This window comes from Schistocerca gregaria, chromosome 2, assembly GCF_023897955.1.
Source record: "Schistocerca gregaria isolate iqSchGreg1 chromosome 2, iqSchGreg1.2, whole genome shotgun sequence".
Classification (NCBI taxonomy): domain Eukaryota; kingdom Metazoa; phylum Arthropoda; class Insecta; order Orthoptera; family Acrididae; genus Schistocerca; species Schistocerca gregaria.
The window spans coordinates 883,930,695-883,954,116 of NC_064921.1; the positions used below are offsets into that span (position 1 = coordinate 883,930,695).

Here is a 23,422-nt window from a genome sequence, read left to right on the forward strand (position 1 = left end):
TTATTTTCTTTCAAGCAGGTGACTATTTCATCTCTCCTTGCAGCAGCCATTGGTGCCCTCTTTAATTGTACAGAATGGTACAGCACATTGCCCATTACAGAAACACTGCCAGAACTGACATTTGGTAGCAAACAAGTAATGAACCAGTCTTTGAATGTATCTGCATTCATCTCCTCATGTGGAACATCATCATAGAACTGGGCACAAAACTGTTCATAGAGCCAGCATGAACTATAATTAGTCACCCTCCCTTACCAGATGGCACACTCATAGTTCCCTGGCGAGTGTTGTCTGTCCGTGGGATGGAACGTGTATGACACACATTAACTTATGTTCCGTCGATCTATATTACATTTTCTGGATTCACTACTAGCAACTCATGCAGGAAATGACATCTACATGTTACAATGTCTCCGCATTCCATTAATACCTTTCATCCTGAGAAATTTTTCCAATGGAAACCAATTTTTTTCAAAACAATGGAGAAACTTGTCAGTCTGCCTATGAACAAACCACTGTCTGACAGTTATGCCATCAAATTATTAAGTGTCAGATACTACTTCCTAATACATGTATATGAGTTGCCTGATAGCACTTTTGTCAGAGTTGTATGTTTGAGTCATATGACTCAATTTCTTCCTTGACTCTCCAGATGACATAATAACAGGGCTCACAGCTGAATTGGCACCCTCTTTATCATTTGTGACTCTCTTCACTGTCACTGTAGATATGTTAAATGTTTCTGTCACTCTATCAACCACTTTACTCACTGATATCAAAGGCCCACCATTGTCCCTTTTCCTTTCAAAGTAAACATGCAGTCTGTAAATAAATTCACATCCTTGGGTTTTCAGCATAGCTCCTTTCCCAAAAGCCCTCTTCTCTACACTGCAGGCAGTCATTTTTCACTTCATACTTATACACAGACATACACATTTTTCCACTTGTATGCATGGCAAGAAACTCACAGTAGTAGCAGAATGCACATGTATACACACAAATGTGAACATAGCACATGTCACAACTTAATGAAAGCAGTGGTCCCTCACACTATGGCAACACTGGGGCGTTGCCATGGTAATGTAAACAAAAGCTCATGATTGGATTGGCCATCATGGATGCACGAAGCACGTGAGCCAAGGCCACATCAACCGTCAGAGCTCTTCTCTCTCCATATGGCGTATAGAAAGAGTACTGAAGAAAGGAGATGTGGATGGTAAAATCTTTGAAAGTGTAGAAGAATTCAATTACATTATGTGATCAAAGTATCCGGACACCTGGCTGAAAATGACTTACAAGCTCACGGCGCCTTCCATCAGTAATGCTGGAATTCAGTATGATGTTGGCTCACCCTTAGCCTTGATGCCAGCTTCCACTCTCACAGGCATACATTCAACCAGGTACTGGAAGGTTTCTTGGGGAAAGGCGGCCGAATCTTCATGGAGAGCTGTACTGAGGAGAGGTATCGATGTTGGTCAGTGAGGCCTGGCATTAAGTCGGCGTTCCAAACCATCCCAAAGGTGTTCCATAGCATTCAGGTCCACTCAATCCATTAAAGGGATGTTATTGTTATGTAACCACTCTGGTACCGTGCACTGAGGAATTTGAATCTGCGCCAGACGTCACTGACGTCGTAGACCAATAGAGGTCTCTGCACCATCGCGCCGTAAGCTGTGGCGGTGCGAGCCTCCTGGCCCTCTTTTAGTGTGAGAGCGCCACAGTGGAACACGTGGTCCCAGCAGCCAATAGCGGTACCCCCAATAGCATACTTAAGTGCCTGCATCACGCTCAGCCAGCAGTCTAACTTCGCATTGCGCCTCAGAACATATCATCTCAGACAGTGTATTGACTTCGTGTTTCTATTCCAGTTGACTTGGTTGTCTTGTTTGGTTCATTACTCTGTTGTCTGTTCTTGTTGTGTCGTAAGGCCCTTCATTGGTCATGTCCGTCCTCTCCAATTGTGTTGTTGTTTGTGGACCACTCCGCGGGTCCCGTCGCGTTTCTGTCACTACTACCTGGGGACCATTCAGGTTGCCATTACAACAACCACTGTGCCACACACTGTGCGTTATGAACAGATGCTTGATCGTGTTGAAAGATGCAATCACAATCTCTGAATTGTTCTTCAACAGTGGGAAGCAAGAAGGTGTTTAAAATATCAATGTAGGCCTGTGCTGTGATTGTGCCATGCAAAACAACAAGGGGTGCAAGACCCCTCCAGGAAAAACACGGCCACACCATAACACCACCTCCTCCGAATTTTACTGTTGGCACTAAACAGGCTGGCAGATGAGGTTCACCGGGCATTTGCCACACCCACACTTTGCCATATTCTGTACCATGATTCGTCACTCCACACAACCTTTTCCCCACTGTTCAATTATCCAATGTTTACACTCCTTAGGATTGGGGAGAAGAGAAGTTTGTGGCACAACTTGACGAGAAGAAGGGATCGGTTGGTAGGATGTGTTCTGAGGCATCAAGGGATCACCAGTTTAGTATTGGTAGGCAGCGTGGAGGGTAAAAATCATAGAGGGAGACCAAGAGATGAATACACTAAGCAGATTCAGAAGGATGTAGGTTGCAGTAGGTACTGGGGGATGAAGAAGCTTGCACAGGATAGAATAGCATGGAGTGAGTTCTGTGGTGCACCCCATTCTGCTCTCTCACAATGTCTAATGACTACTGAGGTTGTTGATATGGAGTACCTGGCAGTAGGTGCAGCACAATGCACCTAATATGAAAAATGTATTTTTTGGGGGGTGTTAGTATTCAGTGAAAGGAATTTGACAGGTCATGATATAATGACAAGAACAAAACAGATCAAGTTGTGTACTCAGAAAGCCACCCAAATTCTGGCTTCCATTGAGATCTATGAAGATTATGATCTACAGAACTGTAATACAATTAGTGGTCCTATACTGAGCAGAGACCTGGATTCTGACCCAAAAGATAGAAAACAAAATTTTGAGAATGCTGCACTAAGACAGATGACTGGATCAGCAAAGGATGGAGACAACTGGAGGAAACTGAAAAACCATAACTGCAGAGTTGTACAGTTCACTGAACAACACACCAGTGTTTAAAGAGAGGAGACCGGTGCAGTGTGGGCATGTAAAATATCGAGAAGGTCAGGTCACCAGTCAGGTGGTGGGTGAAAACGTCAGAGTAACAGACCAAAGGGAAAACCTTGGCTGAAATGGATTGACAGGATCAAAGAGGATATGAGTACTGTGAACTAGCTGAAGAAGAATACATGGGCCAAAGAAGACGGAAGAGGCTAATGACAAGGTCAAATATCAACTGTGGTTTGTGTGGCAAACCTAGTATGTAAGTAAAAAAGCTATATATTCAGTGTGAAGCTGGAGTGTAAATGCCTAACTACATAGACAGATATTTACAAGGCAACCTTGGATGAATAGCGGGCATTATTCTTACTGCACTCCTTTGTGAAATGGGTATTTTTTTATTAAGGATGAGTTGCACAAGAATATAATTTCATAAACCTTACTGATGTTTAATTGTCCAAAAATATTAAGTTACATATTTGGTTCCCTCCAAGTCTTTCAATGATACAAAATGCAAAAGTGGCTGAATGTCTTACATAAGAAGTTTCAGTCTTTACAGTTTAAATTGCCATCCTAAAATTTTTGAAAAACTTTCCTAAATTATTAGTTGTTTTTCATGAATGATATGTATCATTGGTCTTGTATCTTTTGAAGAGTACAACTAAATATGCAATGTCCTTTTAAAATCGATAAAGAGATACTTGCAAATAATAGTCATTACTTTTTTAAATACATTATTTACAATTTCTCCTACTCTTGTACATTTATCAGTATTGACTACTGTCCTCATGTGACTAGTGCTGCTAGCAGTGTGTAAAGTGGAACATCAATACATGCATGAGAAATAAGACTGGACTTTCATGTGGACCTTGTGGAACTTGATTGCTGGTTTCCTCTTAGTCCAAAGTAGTTTTCCAAACACAACAAAATTCTAATGGGCATAAATGCACTAACTTACACAGCATTATGATAAGCAGGCATGAAAATTGTATAGAAAACTAGACAAGTATAATTGAAAGCTTCAAATTACCTCTTAAACATATTACAATTATAGGTTTTTTTTTAATAAACGCACCATACCTAAAAAATAACCTTCATGGATCAATGTGGTTTTATATGCTTTCATTAATGTGATCACAACACCAAAAGTAAGTTAGGGTAAATGATCTTACAAATAAATTTTTACACAACAGATGTTTTTGTGAACAAATTTATATGGCTTATCATAGACAAGTAACTCATATTATGACACAGACCTCAGTTTTTTTTCTCTTCATTCATTGACTTAAAAATTAACCTAGTAATCTCTTTTTTCTCAGTGCCATCCTTCCTGGAGAAACAAAACATTATTTGCACTGGAAGTCAAAATAATACTGACAAAAAAGGAGTGTGTCTGGACAGGAATGTATGTCGATTTTCTGGAGGAAAAGTTATTGGCTCCTGCCCTGTTTCTGGTGGCTGCTGTTACTGTAAGTATTGATATATCAAAACATTTCATAAAATTATAAAATTTTCAAGAGTATTGTGTCCTGTCAACAATCTGTTGAAACATATGAAAAGAAAGACTGCTTAACAAGGATTGTAGCCTCGTTTCACTTTGACAAAATAACAGTAGCAGACAGCAGATAAATCTGACTTGAAATCTCTTTGCTATTCTTCCCCTCTACCTTTTCAATTATTTAGGACTAGTACTGAGGTTCCAGAAACTACAAAACCATAAGTTGCCTACCATACCAAGAGTATTGATATAATTGAGAGCTATTATGTGTAAAGTGTTATTTACCCTGACACACAAAAGAAGAGAGGGATTTTGAAGAGATACTGGTGGGTATACAGTCTTATTGAACAAGGTCATTCAATAAGTAACGCCACACATTTTTTAAAAAAAAGCAGTTAATATACATAGACATTGTTTTTGCTTCACATTTGATGTTTGTTCTGTGTGCTGGTGAAGTTTCGAACCATTCTGGCACATGGCAGAGCTGTAGTACACGATCAAAATGGCATCTACACATTACTCACATTACAAGCAGTGTGCTGTTATTGAATTCTTGTGTGCAGAAAGAGAAGCCATGGTGAACACCATAAATGTTTGTGTGCAGTGTGTGGTGATGCTGCAGTTGATAGGAGTACAGTTGGGTGATGGGTAAAGAAAGCTGCTGCCTCAGGAAATGCACAAACAGAACTCTGTGATCAGCCGCACTTGTGACGTGCTGTCACAGCCACTGCTTCAGACATGCTGAATCATGCAGATGCCATTATTCATACCAATTGACACATCACAACTTGAAAATTTGCTCTACAGTTCTCGGTCAACATTGGAAGTCCATCTGCAATGATCGAGACTCTTGGATATTCAAAGAGGTGCTCACAATGGGTTCCACAAATGCTCACAGCAGACATCATTGCCTCATCTACCATACAGTCCAGATCTGGCACCCTCAGACTTCCATCTCTTTGGGCCACTTAAAGATTCTCTATGGCGAACACAGTTTGAAGATGAAGAGAGTGTCAGTCATGCAGTGAAAACGTGGCTACACCTACAGGACAAGAGCTTTTATCAGCAGGGAATACATGCTCTTCCACAACTTTGGAGTATAGAAAAAGAACATGATGGAGACTACGTAGAAAAATAGAATATGGACAAGACATGTTGATATATATTGTCACCAAATTATGACTCATAATAATAAATATGTTCTGAGAAAAAAATGTGGGGCATTACTTATTGAATGGCCCTCATGGAATAAGATAAAGATACTTAAGAAGCCTTATAGGTATCTAACTGCATGCAAAAATACAATATTCTGAGACCTGGTCACTGGACTGAGAAATGTACTCTGCTGCTAGTCAATACATCAGTTTCAGCTGGTCCCATGAAACTTCTGATAATAATTTTCACAAAGACACAACAGTGCCAGCTGGAGTGGCCGTGCGGTACTAGGCACTACAGTCTGGAAGCGAGCAACCGCTATGGTCGCAGGTTTGAAGCCTGCCTCGGGCATGGATGTGTGTGATGTCCTTAGGTTAGTTAGGTTTAGTTAGTTCTAAGTTCTAGGCAACTGATGACCTCAGAAGTTAAGTCACATAGTTCTCAGAGCCATTTGACCCAACAGTATGACAATTCTAAGGCATGCAGAAACACCACACTTTACGTTTCCACAGAAACAAAAGTAATTTATTTGTTTCTATTAAGCCTAGCCAAGTCAATCTCTTTTGTTAGCTGTCACATTCAGCTAGCTAAATGATACTCTGTTTAGTATGGAATGCATGCCGACACTAAGCTGCAACACTCACCTATAAAATCACAAATGACTAATTGGAATTCAATGCCTGCATATAGGAACACTGAGATGTTACATACAGTCACATCTAAATGTCAAGATTTTATTGGTACCACTAAGCTGAACATGCAGTCTGTTTTGACGACTTAAAAAGAGGCACTACATGCAACTCTTTCCACCAAGCTCTGCTCAGAAGGGGGTAGTGGCTAAAAGTCATCTAGAACCTCATCGCAGATGATATTTTAAGACTCTGCTATTAGTGGACAAGAGAGGCCGCATAATGAATGGCTAGTAAAAGAGGAGCAGATAACCTAGTACATTGCTGCCTGTGTTACTGCTGCTGGGAAAATCAAGGCAGTTGAAAGTTGCAGGAGGCTGGTGGGATTAGGTTGTACCTTGGCAGGAACTAAGTAGCTGAAAAAATCATTTCACAGCTGAAAACTCCATAAAATCTAGATCAATATAGTTAAACATTAGGCAAGTACAACAAATTAAAGAGAAAAATGTAGCAAGAATGTGTATCTAAAAGCCCTCTCAATACATCAAAGACAATTTAAGTTATTCAAGATAAAAAAATTGTAAATTCTTACAGAATCAGAAAATTAATAACACTAAAATGCCTTAAGCAATTTTAATAAACCAAATGTCCACAGATACTGCTGAAGAGCTCTATGAAGATATAGTTTCAGACTTTTTATATATGTACTATATTTTGAATTAAAAATCAGTATGTTCATTCCAGGAATTAAAACCGCATTTTAACATAATATTGTAAACTGCTAAAAGCAGAGGCAGTATGTGAAAGCACACTATGGCAGCTATCCATAATTGTGCACATTTCTTTATGTTTGATAGTAATTGATATCAGATTAGTGTATATAAACTACCCCAATGATTAAATTGTAAATAACTCAAAAACTAAGAACCCAACAAAAAATGGCTGTTGACAGTTCACTTTGAGAACAGAATGATGTCACATCTATGTTCCCATGAGTAGCGAGTATGTTGCAGTTTTGCATGACACAGAGTTTCAGGAGAACAATTTTCATGCACTTGTAAAAATTTTTGCATGGCAGTTCTGAGAACTCTGAAACGTTTTCAGGGAACAATTCTGCCATCTTCTGAAATTTCATGCAGGCATCTTGTAAAGCTTATAAGAGTTTCAGTAGTTAATAATGGACTCTAACTTTTGCACATAGGCACTGAACCTGTAATATTGCCATGAGCTCTGGTATCATCAGTGTGGTATAGTGCTTAGTGTTGCTGTCTAGTATGCTGTGGATCACTGGTTCAGATCTGACCATCAGCAATTATTCATTATTTTGTGTTTATCATTTCTGGAAGGTTCTTGAAATATCTTGTGTTTGTAATGTTTTTATTTTATTTTATTTTATTTTTTTTTATATTGAATATTCAATGGTTGTATAAACACTAGCTTTCTGGAACATAGAATGTTTGTTCAGATAACTGCAGTCTCCATTCAAGAGATCAGTCATATTCAGGATACAAGAAATTGTCAGTAATAAATGTGCTTTCAGTTGCGAGTGATATGTTTCATGAAGACCCTGCTTTCAGATTTGGACTTGATTGTGGTTTTGATGTGACAGTGTTTCCTGGCAATACTAGGTATCTTCAAGACATTTGCATAGCTGTGACTCCATTTAGGCAATATAAAAGTCATCATCTACATGTACAGGAACACAAGTACAAACAGCAAATTGCTCCCAAGGTAAAAATATTCATGAGACCAATTAATTCAATTAATTTCAAGCTGGTAGGTAGTCAGCTGTACATCAGGCACCCAACAGTTTTTATGCAGGTCAGGACCCAACAAAATGGCTGAAAGCTTTCGACTGAGTCTCCATATGCAACTGGTGGAGGACGCAATGTGTTTGGCAAACATGTAGTTTTACTTGGACATCAGAGCTCTGCCGTGGTTCGAAAACAATGAAAGACAATCTCAGTTGCCAGCACAAATTCCAGGCCTAATTGAAGAAGACTTTTGGTGACAATTAACAGCAAGTCTATTTAGCAGAAGAACAACTGAAGGACAATGCCCAATGTCATGGCAAAACAACACAATCATACATATAGAAATTTTTGGCTCTTTTTAACGCTGTAAATACTAATATGATAGAAGCCAATAAAATCTCACATTTTATGAAAGGAGTCACAGACAACATGTACCAAGCAAGCTCTTCTGGTAAAGGATGCTGCAACATCAGAAGAATTCATAAAGTGGTGTCAATGCATCAAAGAAATGCAATAGACAAGGGTTGGATAAAAGAAGTATGGTCAACTCCTGAATGTGTTTCCTATGGTAGTTGGTAAAGACCATCACAACTTCCCTTCTCTCTTACATCTGATAGCAAGAGAATAGATACAGTTGTGTAGGGCAGACAGGAACATCAGACTGAGAACACAAGATACAATAGCCATGAACATCAATCCCATATGTCAGGATGTAATAGAGAATGTTGAAGAAGAGGTGTATCGATCTTTGATGTCACTCACCATATAGCGGCAATGCTGAGTCGCAGATAAGCACAACAAAAAGATTCTCATAATTATAGCTTTTGGCCATTAAGGCCTTTGTCAACAACACACACACACACACACACACACAGGCTAATGCAACTCCCACACCTGTCTGCAGTCTCAGGCAGCTGAAACCACACTCGGATACCCTAGAAATGTTGTATGCTACTGGAGAGAGAAGATGAGGGTTTGATATCTATCATGCTGCCAGACATCATCCATCATTAAAAGCCCTATTCGCGCCAGTCATCTGCAGATGATTATAATCAAACTGTGGGATGAAGCTCATCATCATACCCTCGACAAGGTAGATCCACAACATGCCATAGCCACTATACATTGCTGTACAAATGTACCAACCGTTGACCAAGCTGCCAAATTCACAAAAACTAAGTGAGGTGACTATCTATGGAGGTGTGGCCATCACAGACGAAAATCCTCCATGAATGACAGCCACCAATATGACATGAAATCTCATCAATGTCATCATTGACACAGCCAATCAGTCCATGCACTAGTCAACTCAAGTACTTTTTTTTCTGTGGTGTTGAATGCTTATCATTGATAAACTAATGAAGACTATGTTCCTTGGTATGAGAGCAAGGTTGCTGGGGAATACATCCAGCTGATAGGGATGTATATTACAAGAATAACAATCAATGATAGAACACAGCCTTTCAAATTTCTCATATTGACAAAATGTGATCATGATGTTATTTTCAGATGGGACTTTTCAGCCATCACAGGCAATCATAGACTGTGGAAGATCAGAGCTCCAGATTTATCAAAGCTAGACCAACAATCACACCTAACAAAGATTGCTCTGGGTGGTTGTTTGCCATGAAAGACATTGTGATCCCACCATCATCAATGATAAGAGTCCGTGTCATCAATATAGATGCATTAAACTGTGAAGAGTTTATCCATTGCAAAAAACTACTCAAGCTCACATGCCTGCGGTGATCAAAAGCTTTGAAGTGGTCAAAGAGAACTTTGTATCACTAATTGTTCCTAAAGGTAGGTGCGTAGGGACAACCAAACCAGTCCAGGAAGGACAGCTTAGAGTCACTGATGAATAATCATGCTCTGGTACCACTACAGACAACACAGGGGAGGAAGCTACAATCAGACTGTCAGTAGGATCTAGCCTGACTGAGGAACAATGTTGGTAAAGTAACAAGTAATTACCATTCTGTACCAGTTTTCGGTGCTTTCAAATTCAGAGTGGAGAAAAGACAAGACAAGCAGCCCATGACCCTATCAACACCATGAATCATACACCAATCAGCCAGTACTCATACAGAGTGTTAGTGGCTGAATGATGGGGTTGATCCAGGGGAAAGGGGGGAAAGGGGGGGGGGGGAGGGAGGGAGTGGATAAGATGCTGCAAGATGATATCATTGGATCTTCAGACAGTCCTTTATCCTCTGTTGTGGTCCTTGTGATGAAGGAAGATGACACATATCATTTTGTGTCGACTACCAGTGATTAATAAAATCACAAAATAAAATGCCTATCCACTGCTGCACATTGATGACATCCTGGACTGCTTGAAAGCAGCAAGTGTATCTCAACTGTGGACATACAGGCAGGCTACAGACAAGTCAAATGTGACAAATCTGACCAGGAAAAACTATTAGTTGACAATTATGATGTTTGGGCTATGTAATGCTCCAGCTGCCTTTGAACTATGATGGACAACCTGCAGTGACACCTTAAATTGAGTATATGTCTGTTAGTGTTATTGTTATTTGTTATTTATTGAGCATCCACTTTATCATATACAATGATATTGATGACTGATGTAGTCATTTTGTCAAATACATTTGAAGAACATCTAAAACAGTTAAAAATTGTGTTGAAGTGTTCAAACTGCAGGTCTTCCCCTGAATCCAAAGAAGCGCCTCTTCTTCACCCGAGGAATAAAAATCTTGGGGAACAGAGGGAATGGCAATGGGGTCTATACCAATCCAGAGAAAATAAGAGCAGTCACAGATTTTGTGACTGCTGGCACATTTGTGATGTGAGAAGTTTTCGCAGAGCGTGCTTGTACCACTGGGAAGTTATAAAGGACTTCTGAACCAAGGTACATTCCTTGCATGAACTACTGGAGGGAGATGCCGATTTTCTTGGGATGCAAGTATTGTATTTAGTTGAGAAAAAAACTGATTTATTCTCAATAAAGATCAGATTCTGACAAAAAGTGGTGGGTTTGGTTTTCAAATACTTAGATTTATTTCTGAATATGGAGGCACTGTTTATGCAAGAAGTCACTTGACGAAGGAGCTTCTAAAAACACTTAAGAGCTAAAGTGCGAGCGTTGTGACTCAAAATAAAAAACAGAGATAAACAAAACATTATGCTCATATATGATGTAGATTAATAATTTAACACAAAACTTCTTTTTAAATATGTTAGTAAAAAGAATTTACTTTAACACTTTCCCTTGTTAAATAGATATCAACAAAAAGGCAAACACACAAAACAAAACAAAACTGAGTTTTACAACAGTCCCATTTGATTACACAGTATTTTCATAAATGTCTTCGGTAGAGCTTTGGTCATGATGTCCACTACCTGCTCTTCAGATGGGATTTGATAAACTCTCATTCTTCCTTCAAAGAGTTTTTTATGAATAAAGAAATGCTTGATGGCTGTATGTTTGGTTTGGTGATGAAATTCTGGGTTCTCTGCCAACTTCACTACTGCAGAATTGTCAATTCAGGGTAGTGGAATTTCAGATGGTCTTGTTGTTTCTCTGAATAGACAAGTGAACCAAATAATCTCACTGACACCTTCATTTACGGCAACTAGTTCAGCTTCAGTTGTAGATGTTGCTACCATGGTTTGTCGCTGACTTAGCCATGATATCGCCTCGCCTGAGTAGTTGATGACTAGCCCGCATCTCGTGGTTGTTCGGTAGCGTTCTCGCTTCCCACGCCCAGGTTCCCGGGTTCGATTCCCGGTGGGGTCAGGGATTTTCTCTGCCTCGTGATGGCTGGGTGTTGTGTGACGTCCTTAGGTTAGTTAGGTTTAAGTAGTTCTAAGTTCTAGGGGACAGATGACCATAGATGTTAAGTCCCATAGTGCTCGGAGCCATTTGAACCATTTTTTAGTTGATGACTACTCCAGATGTTGATCTGAATGTTTTTGAGCAGCCTCCAAAATCTGCATCACTGTAGCATTCCAGAGGTTTTCTCTTTCCTCTTGTATGTATATGATTCCATATTCAGTCATTCCTGATACAAAATGAAAAACCCTTTTTACTCTTAATATGCCTTCTTTGGTGGGATTCTCAAGAGATCTTGACAGAACACTTACACTGAAAGCTAGGTCTGGTCTTGTGCCAAGCATCAGATACATTAATGCTCCAACTGCTTCTTTATATGGAAAAGACTGTACTACAGTGTCATCTTTCCATGACTGTGAAACATATGTAACTTTCAACATTGGGGTAGAAACTGCTTTACACTTTGGAAAGTTGAAACATTTTAAAATTCATTGTGCATAAGCCTTCTGGCGAATCTTGATATAGCCATCCTTGCCAGGTTCAATTTGCAGACCTAAATAATAGTTTGTTGGTGCCATTGTGACCTTGAACTCCTTTTGCAATTGTTAAAAGAAAATGCTCAAATCATTTAAATCAGTGCCAGCTACCAACCCACCATCAACATACAAAATTACCAGAACTTCTTTGCAATTTTTATTTTGAATGTACAAGCATGGATCTTCTTGGCTTACTCTTAAATCTAGACTGATCAAAAATTCTCCGGATCACTTGTTCCAGAATCTTGGTGCTTGTTTTAAGCCATACAGACTTTTATTCAACCTGAAAATTCTGTTGGTACCATCTTCATAACCTATTAATTGTGCCATATAAATGGTTTCCTCAATTTTTCCATACAGGATGGCTGTTGACACATCAAACTGTCCGAGATACATTCTTTCAGTTGCAGCAACACTCAGAATAGATCGAATCATTGTCATTTTTGCAACTGGACTAAAAGTTTGACTGTAATCTATGCCTTCTTGTTGACTGAAACCCTTGGCAACCAGTCAAGCCTTAAATTTTTTGATCTGACCCTCTTCATTTGTTTTCAGTCGAAACACCCAATTACATGGTATTGCCTTGGCATCCTTTGGTAAGTCTTGAAGCTCCCAGGTTTTATTTCCAATCAGAGATTCCATTTCTCTGTCCTCTGCTTCTTTACATTTGATGCTGTCTTCATGTCTAGGTGCATTCTCATAGGTTTCAGGAACCTCAGTTGTGACAAAGAAATCTTCTGTTATCATTCCATTATCATTGAGGTATTTTGGTCTCTTTAATGATCTCTTAACTTCACTCCTATTTCCTCTTTGCAAGTTTCCAGAATGTCACCAAACTATCTTCTGAGTGTGTATTTTCCTCACTCTCTGATTGATTTTTAATATAATCTGGACCTGCAATGGGCTTTTCAACATCTTGAAATGGTAGTGTAACTTGTTCAGTATAACATCCTGGTTTTCTTCAAATTGCACATCTCTGGTAAGCGCAATTCAATTACTTTCTTTTATCCAAATCCTGAAGTGTTCATCACCATCATAACCAATGAGATGTCCTTTCACATCTTTCTTGTCCATTTTCTTTTGTTTTTCACATGCAATGTGTGCATAATATGTTGAGCCAATAATCCTAAGATGTTTAGTTCGAGGCTTTTTCCATTCCCACAACATGTAAGGACTGACGCCTTCTACAGATGACTTCCCTGTCCTATTCAAAATGTAAATTGCTATGTTAACCAGTTCAGCCCATGGTTATTCTGGACAAGTGACATCTGGATTTGAATACTTAAGTGTCCTGGCCATCTCAACAACTGTCCTATTATCCCACTTACAAATACCGTTTTACTCAGTAGTATAGGGAGCAGTCAATCACTGTATTATACCATTTGAACTTAAGATGGATCTAACCTATTCGTTATGAAACTCCTTGCCATTGTCACTCAGCATCTCTTTAACAGAGTACCCCAATGCCTTTGTATGTGAGAGAAAATCTTTGAGAAATTTATTCAACTCTGATTTTTCTGCAGCAAAATAACCACTGCGAAACTTGGTGTAATTGTCTTTGAACAAAATGAGGTAATGTTTATTCTGAATGACTCATGAAAAGGTCCACATAAATCAGCTGATATCAACTCAGCAGGCCTTGTTAACTTTTCTCTAGTTCCAAATGTCAGACGATGCGCTTTTCCAAATTTGTATAGTTCACAAATCTCTGCCCCTTCCTTAACATTAATGTTAAATTCCTTTTTGAGTTTTGTTTTAACATGACACTTGTCTTGATGACCTCATCTCTCATAATATAGTTGAAGTACATCAAACATACCTTCCACTGAAAGATTCACAGTTGCACCCTTCTCTGGCACTAAGGGCTTGCTTTCTGCTTTGTATAAAGTACCACCAACTTTCTGATTTCCACACAGTCTCATTCTACTACCAATTGTCAAAGAGTGATATTAATACTTGACTAAAATATACTATTTTTGTTACAATCTTGGGCAGTTGAAACAGGAATAGTGTTTATGGAAATTTTTGGTACATACCAGACATCAGTCAGGTTCAGGTCTTCACATCTGCTGCCAACTGTTGACAGGATCTGAATTGATCCTCTTCCTGTTGTTTCTATAGACCCCTGTGCAGTGGCCTTTACACAGCAGGGATTGTTGAATGCTTCAAAGCTGACAAAGTACTCAGGACTATTTGTCATGTGTTTCGTTGCACCATTGTCAACCCACCAGTTGTGTGCATCCACTTCTAATGAACAAGCCTCACCACAAATAGTAAACAATGCTACATTTATTACTACAGTCTTGTCCATGTTTTTCTGCACAGTTGTACTTTTAGCTGGTCTTCCATCAGCAATCCACTTCTTACAATATTTGATCCAGTGGCCCGGTTCATTGCAATAGTTACATTTTCATTGAATTTTGAATTTGTTTACTTTTTATTTTGTTTTGTACACCTGATTTGACTACTAATGCCTCTTGTTCGATTTTGTCACTAATCTTTGTGAAATTTCTCTCAAACATTCACAATTGTTCCTCTAATTCATCAAAAGTTTTCTTATCATCTTTTCTTAATAACATCACACTTGATTTGAAGGATTAAAAGCTTGCAGTAGAATATGTAAAACATTAAACACCAATATTAGATCAGGTAGCACAGTTTCTCTCTTTGCTTTAAACCTGTTGTTCAATTCATTCCACAGACTTGTTGACTTTGCTATGTGTCTGGAGAGTTCTTCTCCCATTGTCCAATTAAATGTGAAGAAATCTGAGCGAATCTTGAACAGCTGGTCCTTTGATGATGCTTCAAAATTCTTCTTCAATGCCTCTCATGCTTCATGAGCCATTTCTTTGTCCATGATCTTCTCATACACAGTGTCTGCAACTGCACTTGTAATCATTGACTTAGCATAACTGTTCACTTTATGATAAAAATCTGACTTGGCTTTATGATCCTTTATTGCTGCATCATTAGCACCTTCAGACAATGGCTCAGGTTTTACTGACTTGCCATCAATTACATCTAAAGCTCCTTCCTTCATGATAGTTAATTGGAGCCTATCAGTGGCTTGATATGCTTTACCAGATCCATTTCAACTCTAATACCAGAAATACATTCCCAAATATGAGTTAAAAGAAAGCTGTATCTGTCACTTTTTGCACACATGTTTACACTAGTAACTGGGACCCATGACCTATTGTATATTGTTGAGAAAAAAACTTATTTATTCTCAATAAAGATCAGGTGCTGACAAAAAGTGGTGAGTTTGGTTTTCAAAAACTTAGATTTACTTCTGAATCTGGAGGCAATGTTTACACAAGAAGTCACTCGACCAAGGAGCTTCTAAAAACACCTAAGAGTAAAAGTGCAAGTGTTGTGACTCAAAATAAAAAACAGAGATAAGCAAAATATTATGCTCATATATGATGTTGATTAATAACTTAACACAGAACTTCTTTTTAAATATGTTAATAAAAAGAATTTACTTTAACAGCAAGAAAGATCTTTCTTTGTCCTCATGGAGGCACTGTCATGTTCTCCTTCATATGATGAGAATCTCCTTTGTATGATGAGAATGCCAACAAAGAAATTCACACCAATGTTAGCCGTTTTCAGATAGGGTCAGCTCTGAAAAAAAGTCAGTTAGGTGCTGAAAAGGTGATAGCTTATACTTTCAGAATACACTCCAATCCGAGAGAACCTATTCTAAAATCAAGGAAGAGTGCATAGCAGTTGTTTGGGCCATCAACAAGTTTTGGCCATATTTATTTGGCACACCATTCACTGGTATGATGGATAGCCATTCTCTAAGCTGGATGACTAGCTTGAAAGATCCATCGGGTTGACTGGTGAGATGGGCACTGAGGCTATAGGAGATCAATTTCACAATGGAATATGAAAGAACAAGGATGTTGCTGCCTTTCAAAGAATCCTTTGGTAGAAGGCAGCAGTGCGGATGAAATCTCATTCACTGTTGCATTAAATGACATTGTTGCTGAACAGAAGGAATATCCAGCATTGTTGGAAACCATAGAAGCCTCGAAGAAGGAGGAACCTACAGGAGGAGGATTCCAATTTACAAACTGAAAATTATACAAGAGGGATCATGATTCAATGGGATGGAAATGGTCAACCAGCTCATCTGTGCCCTGCAATCCTGATGAACCTCCAATATCTGGTCACCTGCATTTCATGAAGACTCTAGACTGAATCAGATGCAGGTATAACTGACCAGGTCTCTATCAGTCTGTTAGACTATGTGAGTCACTGTAAGGTATTCCATTGATGGAAGCATATGCCACAGTCACTCCTTAGCCATCTGGTAGCAAACCAGTCTGCAGCAGCACTATTCTACCAAACTGGAATTAACCTCTTGTGGAGGTTACTTAAGTCAACAAATGGGAATCGATGGATACTCTTCTACACTGACTGCCTTACTGATTGTGTGTCACCAAAGCTGTGCCAACTGCTGAATCTCCAGGAATTGCAAATTTACTTGTCCGAGATATCTTTTTGAAGCATGGAACATCCCTTATGATACCCTCTGATCATGGAAAAGCTTTCCAGTTGAGTTAGTATCTGAGACAATTTCATATCATGACATCACACACAGGATGACAACTGCCTACCAACCACAGATGAATGGCCTTGCAGGACACTTTAATAAGACATTGGCAGACATCCTCTCAATGTATGTTGAGATGGAGCACAGAGATTGGGATAGAATACTGCCCATCATTACACTCACATACAACACAGTGAAGCAAGTCACTACAAGTTTCACACCATTCTTTCTGCCCCACAGGTGTGAGGCCAAAAAGACAATTGATACACTATTCCCATTTCAACTGGATGATGCTCAGGATGACTACACGATACACCTTATCCACTGGGTCCAAAGAAGCAGAGCAGCTGGCTCATGTATGCACCCAGGACACCCATGAGAAAGACCAAGGGTACTATAATGACAAGCACCAGGGAGTGAGACAAACTCTGGAAGACTTGGTATAGTTTTTCACACATCTGAGGAAAATGGGACTACCAGAAAAGCTACTAAACCACTACTTTGCTTGTCAGACATCATCTACAAAGTTGAGGATTATGACCTTTCATCAGGAAGAGATAAGTGCAGAGACATTGTACATGTCCTCCATATGGATATCAATGATGGGAGACTCAATGGAACTGACAATCCCCTCAACTACGGCAAATCTTTGCTGGGAGAAGCTACCTTTGAAACTCACCATAGTGAAGAGGAATTAAGATAACAACCAGAATGTGAGGATCAATGAGCATCACCATACAGAGGATGAGTGACAAGATCTAGACCGAGGATGCTGTTGTCTGCTCAAGTGAGAACTTCTGAAATAGTGGGTCACCGTTTCTCCTGGATAGGCATCAATGTTGCGAGCTCTGGTGCCAACAGTGTGGGGTAGTGGTAAGCCTACTACTTAGCGTGCTGTGGGTCACCAGTTCAAACCTGACCTCCTACAGTTATTTGTTATTTCATATTTACTGCTACTTGAAGGTTCTTGAAATAGCTGATGTTTGTAATGATTTATATCTGGAATATGGTTATGGTTTCTGGAACATTCAGTGTTTGTATAAAAAACTGTACTACCTGTTGAAGAGATCAGTTCTATTCTGGTTGTAATAAAAGTGCTTTTAGTTCCAAGTGTTGTGCTTCATTGAAGACTCTGCCTTCAGATTTGGATTTGATTGTGTTTTAAATGTGACAATATTTTTCATTGGAGAACTTTAACTTTTGAGCAGATGTGTTTGGCTTCTGATATTTTATGTCAGTTAGTTGGAAAACTTTAACATTTGAGCAGATGTGCTGGACTTGTCAATTTTTTTTACAGTTAGCCACAAAAATTTTAGTTTCGAACATTGACATGATGTGCTGCACTTAGCATTTTTTGTAATTGTTAAGGATATCCATTACTGTATCAGTTCATGAACTTGAAGAAATATTTTTATTTTTAAACATAAGCCAACTGGTGTCTTGAACATTATTAATTTTCATCTCTGACCACAATCCCACCTACAGCTATTTTTTTTTTAAGAGGTCAGCACAGAACTATTTATTGGATGATGAAACAGTGTGTGAATGTCCTCTATATGACAACACAACCAATAAACAAAAAATCCATCAAGCATTTGACAAATCCTCAATATGTCACAACTTAAATAGTAAGCACTGGAGACAAGTATGATAGGTGAGGGTTAAAGAAGACACTTTTGGTTTTAAAAAAAAAAAAAAAAAAAAAAAAAAAAAAAAAAAAAAAAAAAAAAAAAAAAAAAACTTGCAACAGTATTATCTGAATTACACATGCAATACCTAGTTCGATGTCTTGGTAACATTGTGAAAAGAGCATGCTGGCCTGGGGCAAAAGTACACAGTGCATACTTTTACTCCTTACTGCAGAAAATACAAAAGATTACACATAAATGCATGGAAAGTAAATTAGGAACTCTTTATGTTTCAGAAAGTTCAAAAATAAATGTTGTATTGATCTGAGAGTAAGGCTGAAAAAATGTTTATGGAGGAAAATGCATTGCTCCACTATTGCTCATTGTTCCTCCAGTGAAAAGCTTTTTGTGAATTTCTGAAGATACTCACTACCTTTGCCAGTTTTAAGACTTTTCTTAAGGCAACCTCTGAAAACCTCGTAGCTTTGGATGTGTGTCATAGTGAGCTCCAATTTTCAATAAGACTGAGAGTTGGATGGTAGTGCATTTCTGTTAATGGCTGACAAATTGATGTTATCTGTCAGTTTCTGGTAAGAAAAAAATGCCATTACAGAAGACATGATTATACTGGAAATGTTCGATAGGTAGGTATGTTTAAAAAAACTAATACCCAATGAAAAAAACTATAGAAAAGAAAAATTAATTTAAGTTCTCTCAGGCAAAGTATGAAGCATCTAGGGTAAATAAACACCAATAAAAATGCTTGAATATGCTAGAAAGGACTACACAAGTCAAAATACAGGTTATGGGGGTAAAAATTCGCAAACAGTTTCTTGATGGGGTAAAAGTACTCATGTCTAATGGGGTAGAAGTTCAGTAATCTACAGATAACACACACAACTAAAGCCATGGAGATCAAGGAGGATATTGGAAGCTTGTAGATGCCAGTTCTGATACTGAGCAGATCTTATTTTTAAGTAGGTTTAGTTCAACCTGACATTCAATTGGAACTAAAGAAATTTTACATTGAAAATGTACAAAAGTGTCTTATTGCATTTCAGAGCAGAGCTGAGGAGTTGATTATGTATGCTCTGGTGGGGAAATGATAAACTTCTGCTTTAGGGACCTGAAAACTTGGTGTGTGTTGTTGCCTCCACTAACCTATATCACAAACATTTATGAAAAAATAAAACCACAGCTTTGTAGATCATAAAGTATCACTAACTACCAACTTGTGAAACATTTTTGATCCACAACTCTGACCTTCAGGGTCCACAGCTTGTCTTATACATGTAGGTGGATTGATGGTCTTTGCTGTGACTTTGGGAGCTCCAAGAAACTAATGAAATGTTTTTCAACAAACAGGCATTTAAGCCAGTCAGCTTAAAGAGCAGAAATACAGTAATTTTATTGGTTATGTCTTGCTTCCATTACTAGACCTCCTCTGCAGAGTGCCGCTTCCCACTGTAATTTATTTCCATCAGGTGATGGAAAACACCTGCTGTCATGAGAAAGTCAAAAGTCCTTAATCTAGCTTTGTAGGCTTCAATCAAAAATTACCAACCCATCATCTCCAGACTGGATACATCCCCAGCAGAAGTGATATGTTATGATCTGTTACCACAATCATCCTAGTTTCAATCTGCACTAGTCATTACTTACATCTGCTCCCCACACTTTTCCTGCTCGCTACTACTGCCATCTTTTTCAAACTTCTGTCTGTCCTCCACTTGTCAAATTTTTAGGCCTGTTGACCACTTCCATACTGTTTTCAAACTAGTGCTCCTTTATCTTGCACCATTTCTACTGACCTCACTGTTGATGTAACATTAAAACTTATCTTCTTTCTGTCCTGCCCCTGTCTTTCCAAATCACCTTCCCTTGCTTTTTCATTTATTACACACAAATGCCCCTATCCATAAGTGGGTAGGATTCATATTGCTACAAAGTCATTTCCTCTTCTTCTATTGTGCTCCATAATCATTAGTGATTTTACTAAATGAGTACAAATTGCAGGGTCCAATATCTGAGAAGGTAAGGAGCAAAAAAAGATCATATAAACATACGGCCAGAAATGCATGGTGTCTACACTACTAACTAACTCTGTCTGAGCAGACCTTGGAAGGCCCAATGGTACTGACCAGCCACCACGCCATCCTCTGCCCACAGGTATCACTGGCTGGAGATATGGAGGGGCATGTGGTCGGTCAGCGCATTGCTCTCCTGGCTGTATGTCAGTTTACAAGACAGGTTATTTATTAATTCATCAGGCCTGTATTATTCAATGCAGTGCATGATATGCTGTGATGTAATCACCTTCAGAAAAGGTGTTGGAAGTGGTTCCACGGGTATCTAAGTATGTGTGAACACGACACAGTAGCAACTGACACACATGCTCTAATGTGTCATTCTGCAACCAAATGGCATTACAGGCAGCATGAATGCACTGTTCCAGTGTCTGCACATCATGGATGGGCTCAGAATACTTAATGAATTTCAGGTAACTTCACAGTTAGAAATCTAAAGGGCTGAGGTGCAGCAACAGGGCAGGCCATGCAACAGGACCTCCATGATGTTATTGAGATGCCTCTGCACAGAAATGCAGAACTGGGATGGATCAGCATCATGTACTAGCTGCAGTACCCTTCCATCAGGGGACACAGCTCATGCACAGGAAGTGCAGGTGCACCACATCTGTGAGACATTGTGGAAGGATGACTAGTAGTCTATGCAACAAAACCATTACTGCAGAGACAATGCCATAGGTAATAAAGCCTGCACACATTGTAAATGTTACAGGTAGTGGCAGCTGTCATGAAGAATGTTCCAGATGGTCGCCTGGTTTATCCCATGCTGGTGAGTCACATGTCTGATGCTGATATAGGGTTCATATTCTACAGTGTTCAACATATTTTCCTCCAAGGTCTGCATATGTACAGGGCATATTCATCTTTCTTGGTTACCCATCCCTATAAACAAGCCTGTCTCACACAAATGATGAAACACTGTAGCAAAAGGTTTATGGTGCATTTTCTGTCTACAGGGATACTTTGTTCCCAGTACAGTCTCACTGTCATCCTCCAATTACTATTTGTGTGTTCATATGTAAAGACCATGTAACCCTGCACCCATTTGGTACACTGGTCCATCATATCTCTGCATTGTACTACACGACAGATGTCCACACAAGAAGAATTTGGCAACAGCAGTGAAGCCAATGCCCCCTAGTACTGAGATTCCACACACTACCACTTCAGGGAACTTCTCAACTGCCCTCTTAAGAGTGGAGCTAAATCACTAACACAGTCAGAACATTCCCACTCTCCTGTTCCATTCTCATTTGTACTTTCAATCACTGCAGCCTACACTGTCAAGATCTTTTACCTCCACCTTAAAATGGGTAACCTCTCCTCTCTTGCAATGCATTTCCAACCACATGTCCAAATGACCTTTTTTGCTCATTATCCTCTCAGGAATTGTATCCTATAATTTCAGTCCATTTAGCAAAATGACCTGGTATACATACTGGCTACTCAGTACCTCCTCTATATGGTCAATGGTTACCTTTATCTACACATATTATGTTCTACCACAGTTTCGCATAATCATATTAACAATCCAAGTACTGCTATTTAAACATGTCCTAGTTTTGCAAGCAAGCATTATAATACTAACTGAAACTGACTAATGTATTTAATTTTAGATTCTTTTTTCAACATTTCAACCAATGTGCATTTTTCATGCTTGCAGATGAGCATACTTGCTACAGTTCATCAGTGGTCAAGCTGTCATACTTTGTAAATCCAGCCACTCCTCCTCACCACTGTACCTTCCAAGTAGAAACTGCAAACACAAATGTTTGTCAAATAAGGTAAAGTAATATATATATTTTTAAATCATAGAAGGTAAGGCAAAGTGGACAATATGTTAACTACTGTGATAATGGATAATGATGATGCATACTTATGGGTCCACAACATCCAGTTCTTTATTACTGGCACTAAAGTAAACTTTTGCTAAATGGAGAAATTGAATTGAAGATCTAACATAATACAACAGATAAATATCACTGGCTGATCACTGGGCAAAAACAGGATTGACAAGCTGCTTTGGAACATGCAACACACTAAAAATTTCATCCTAAAACCCTAGATTGGAGTCCACACACAAGACAAAATTGAAAGTTTCATCGCATTTGTTTCATCATAAGCTATTATAGATGAGCAGGTCCACACTTCAATTTGCTTCTGTTCTCTCATCAAAATATGAAATGTGGCATGCTGCTACTTGCACACCACAGACTAGATGCTCCTTCTGCATCAATGCCTCTTCAGGAGACATTGTTTTAAAGTAGCACTATCTGTGCCAGTGATAGCATAGCTACTAGTGGGGTCTTCCAAGACAGACAGATCTTAGTCAATGAACCAGACAATGTGTTTCACAGTGACCTATCTTCCCACTCCCTATGCTTCACCCGTCCACATTTTTAAGTGAATAGAGATGACCTCAAAAGCTGTAGGGAAAGCAGTTCATCTAGGGGAAGGTTATCCCAGAAACAAAAACTCTGATCCTCCAGGAGGTGTTGGTGATGGGTTACTGCCCCATTGTGAAAAACGTGATAATAGTAAACAGATTACAAGGAAGTGTAGGAATTTTATAATATAAAATAGACAAAAAATGTGAGAACTACGTATACAATTTGGAACATGGACTATTTGTAATAACAGGTGGCTCAGTCAGGCTAGTCAAGGATATAAAATATATAAGATGGATTTGGGTGTTTTACATGAGGTT

The 23,422-nt window shown here is 38.9% G+C and overlaps 1 protein-coding gene across 2 annotated transcripts in view; it reads left to right on the top strand.

The window, feature by feature from the left end:
• The window catches only part of LOC126336613 (uncharacterized), an 80,358-nt gene that overhangs the window by 21,056 nt on the left and 35,880 nt on the right, over window positions 1–23,422 (top strand). For both annotated transcript variants that reach the window (XM_050000485.1, XM_050000484.1), the window contains exons 3-4: window positions 4,388–4,537; window positions 22,379–22,499. In XM_050000485.1, coding sequence (XP_049856442.1) covers window positions 4,388–4,537; window positions 22,379–22,499 — 271 coding nt within the window. The remainder of the gene's footprint in view (window positions 1–4,387; window positions 4,538–22,378; window positions 22,500–23,422) is intronic.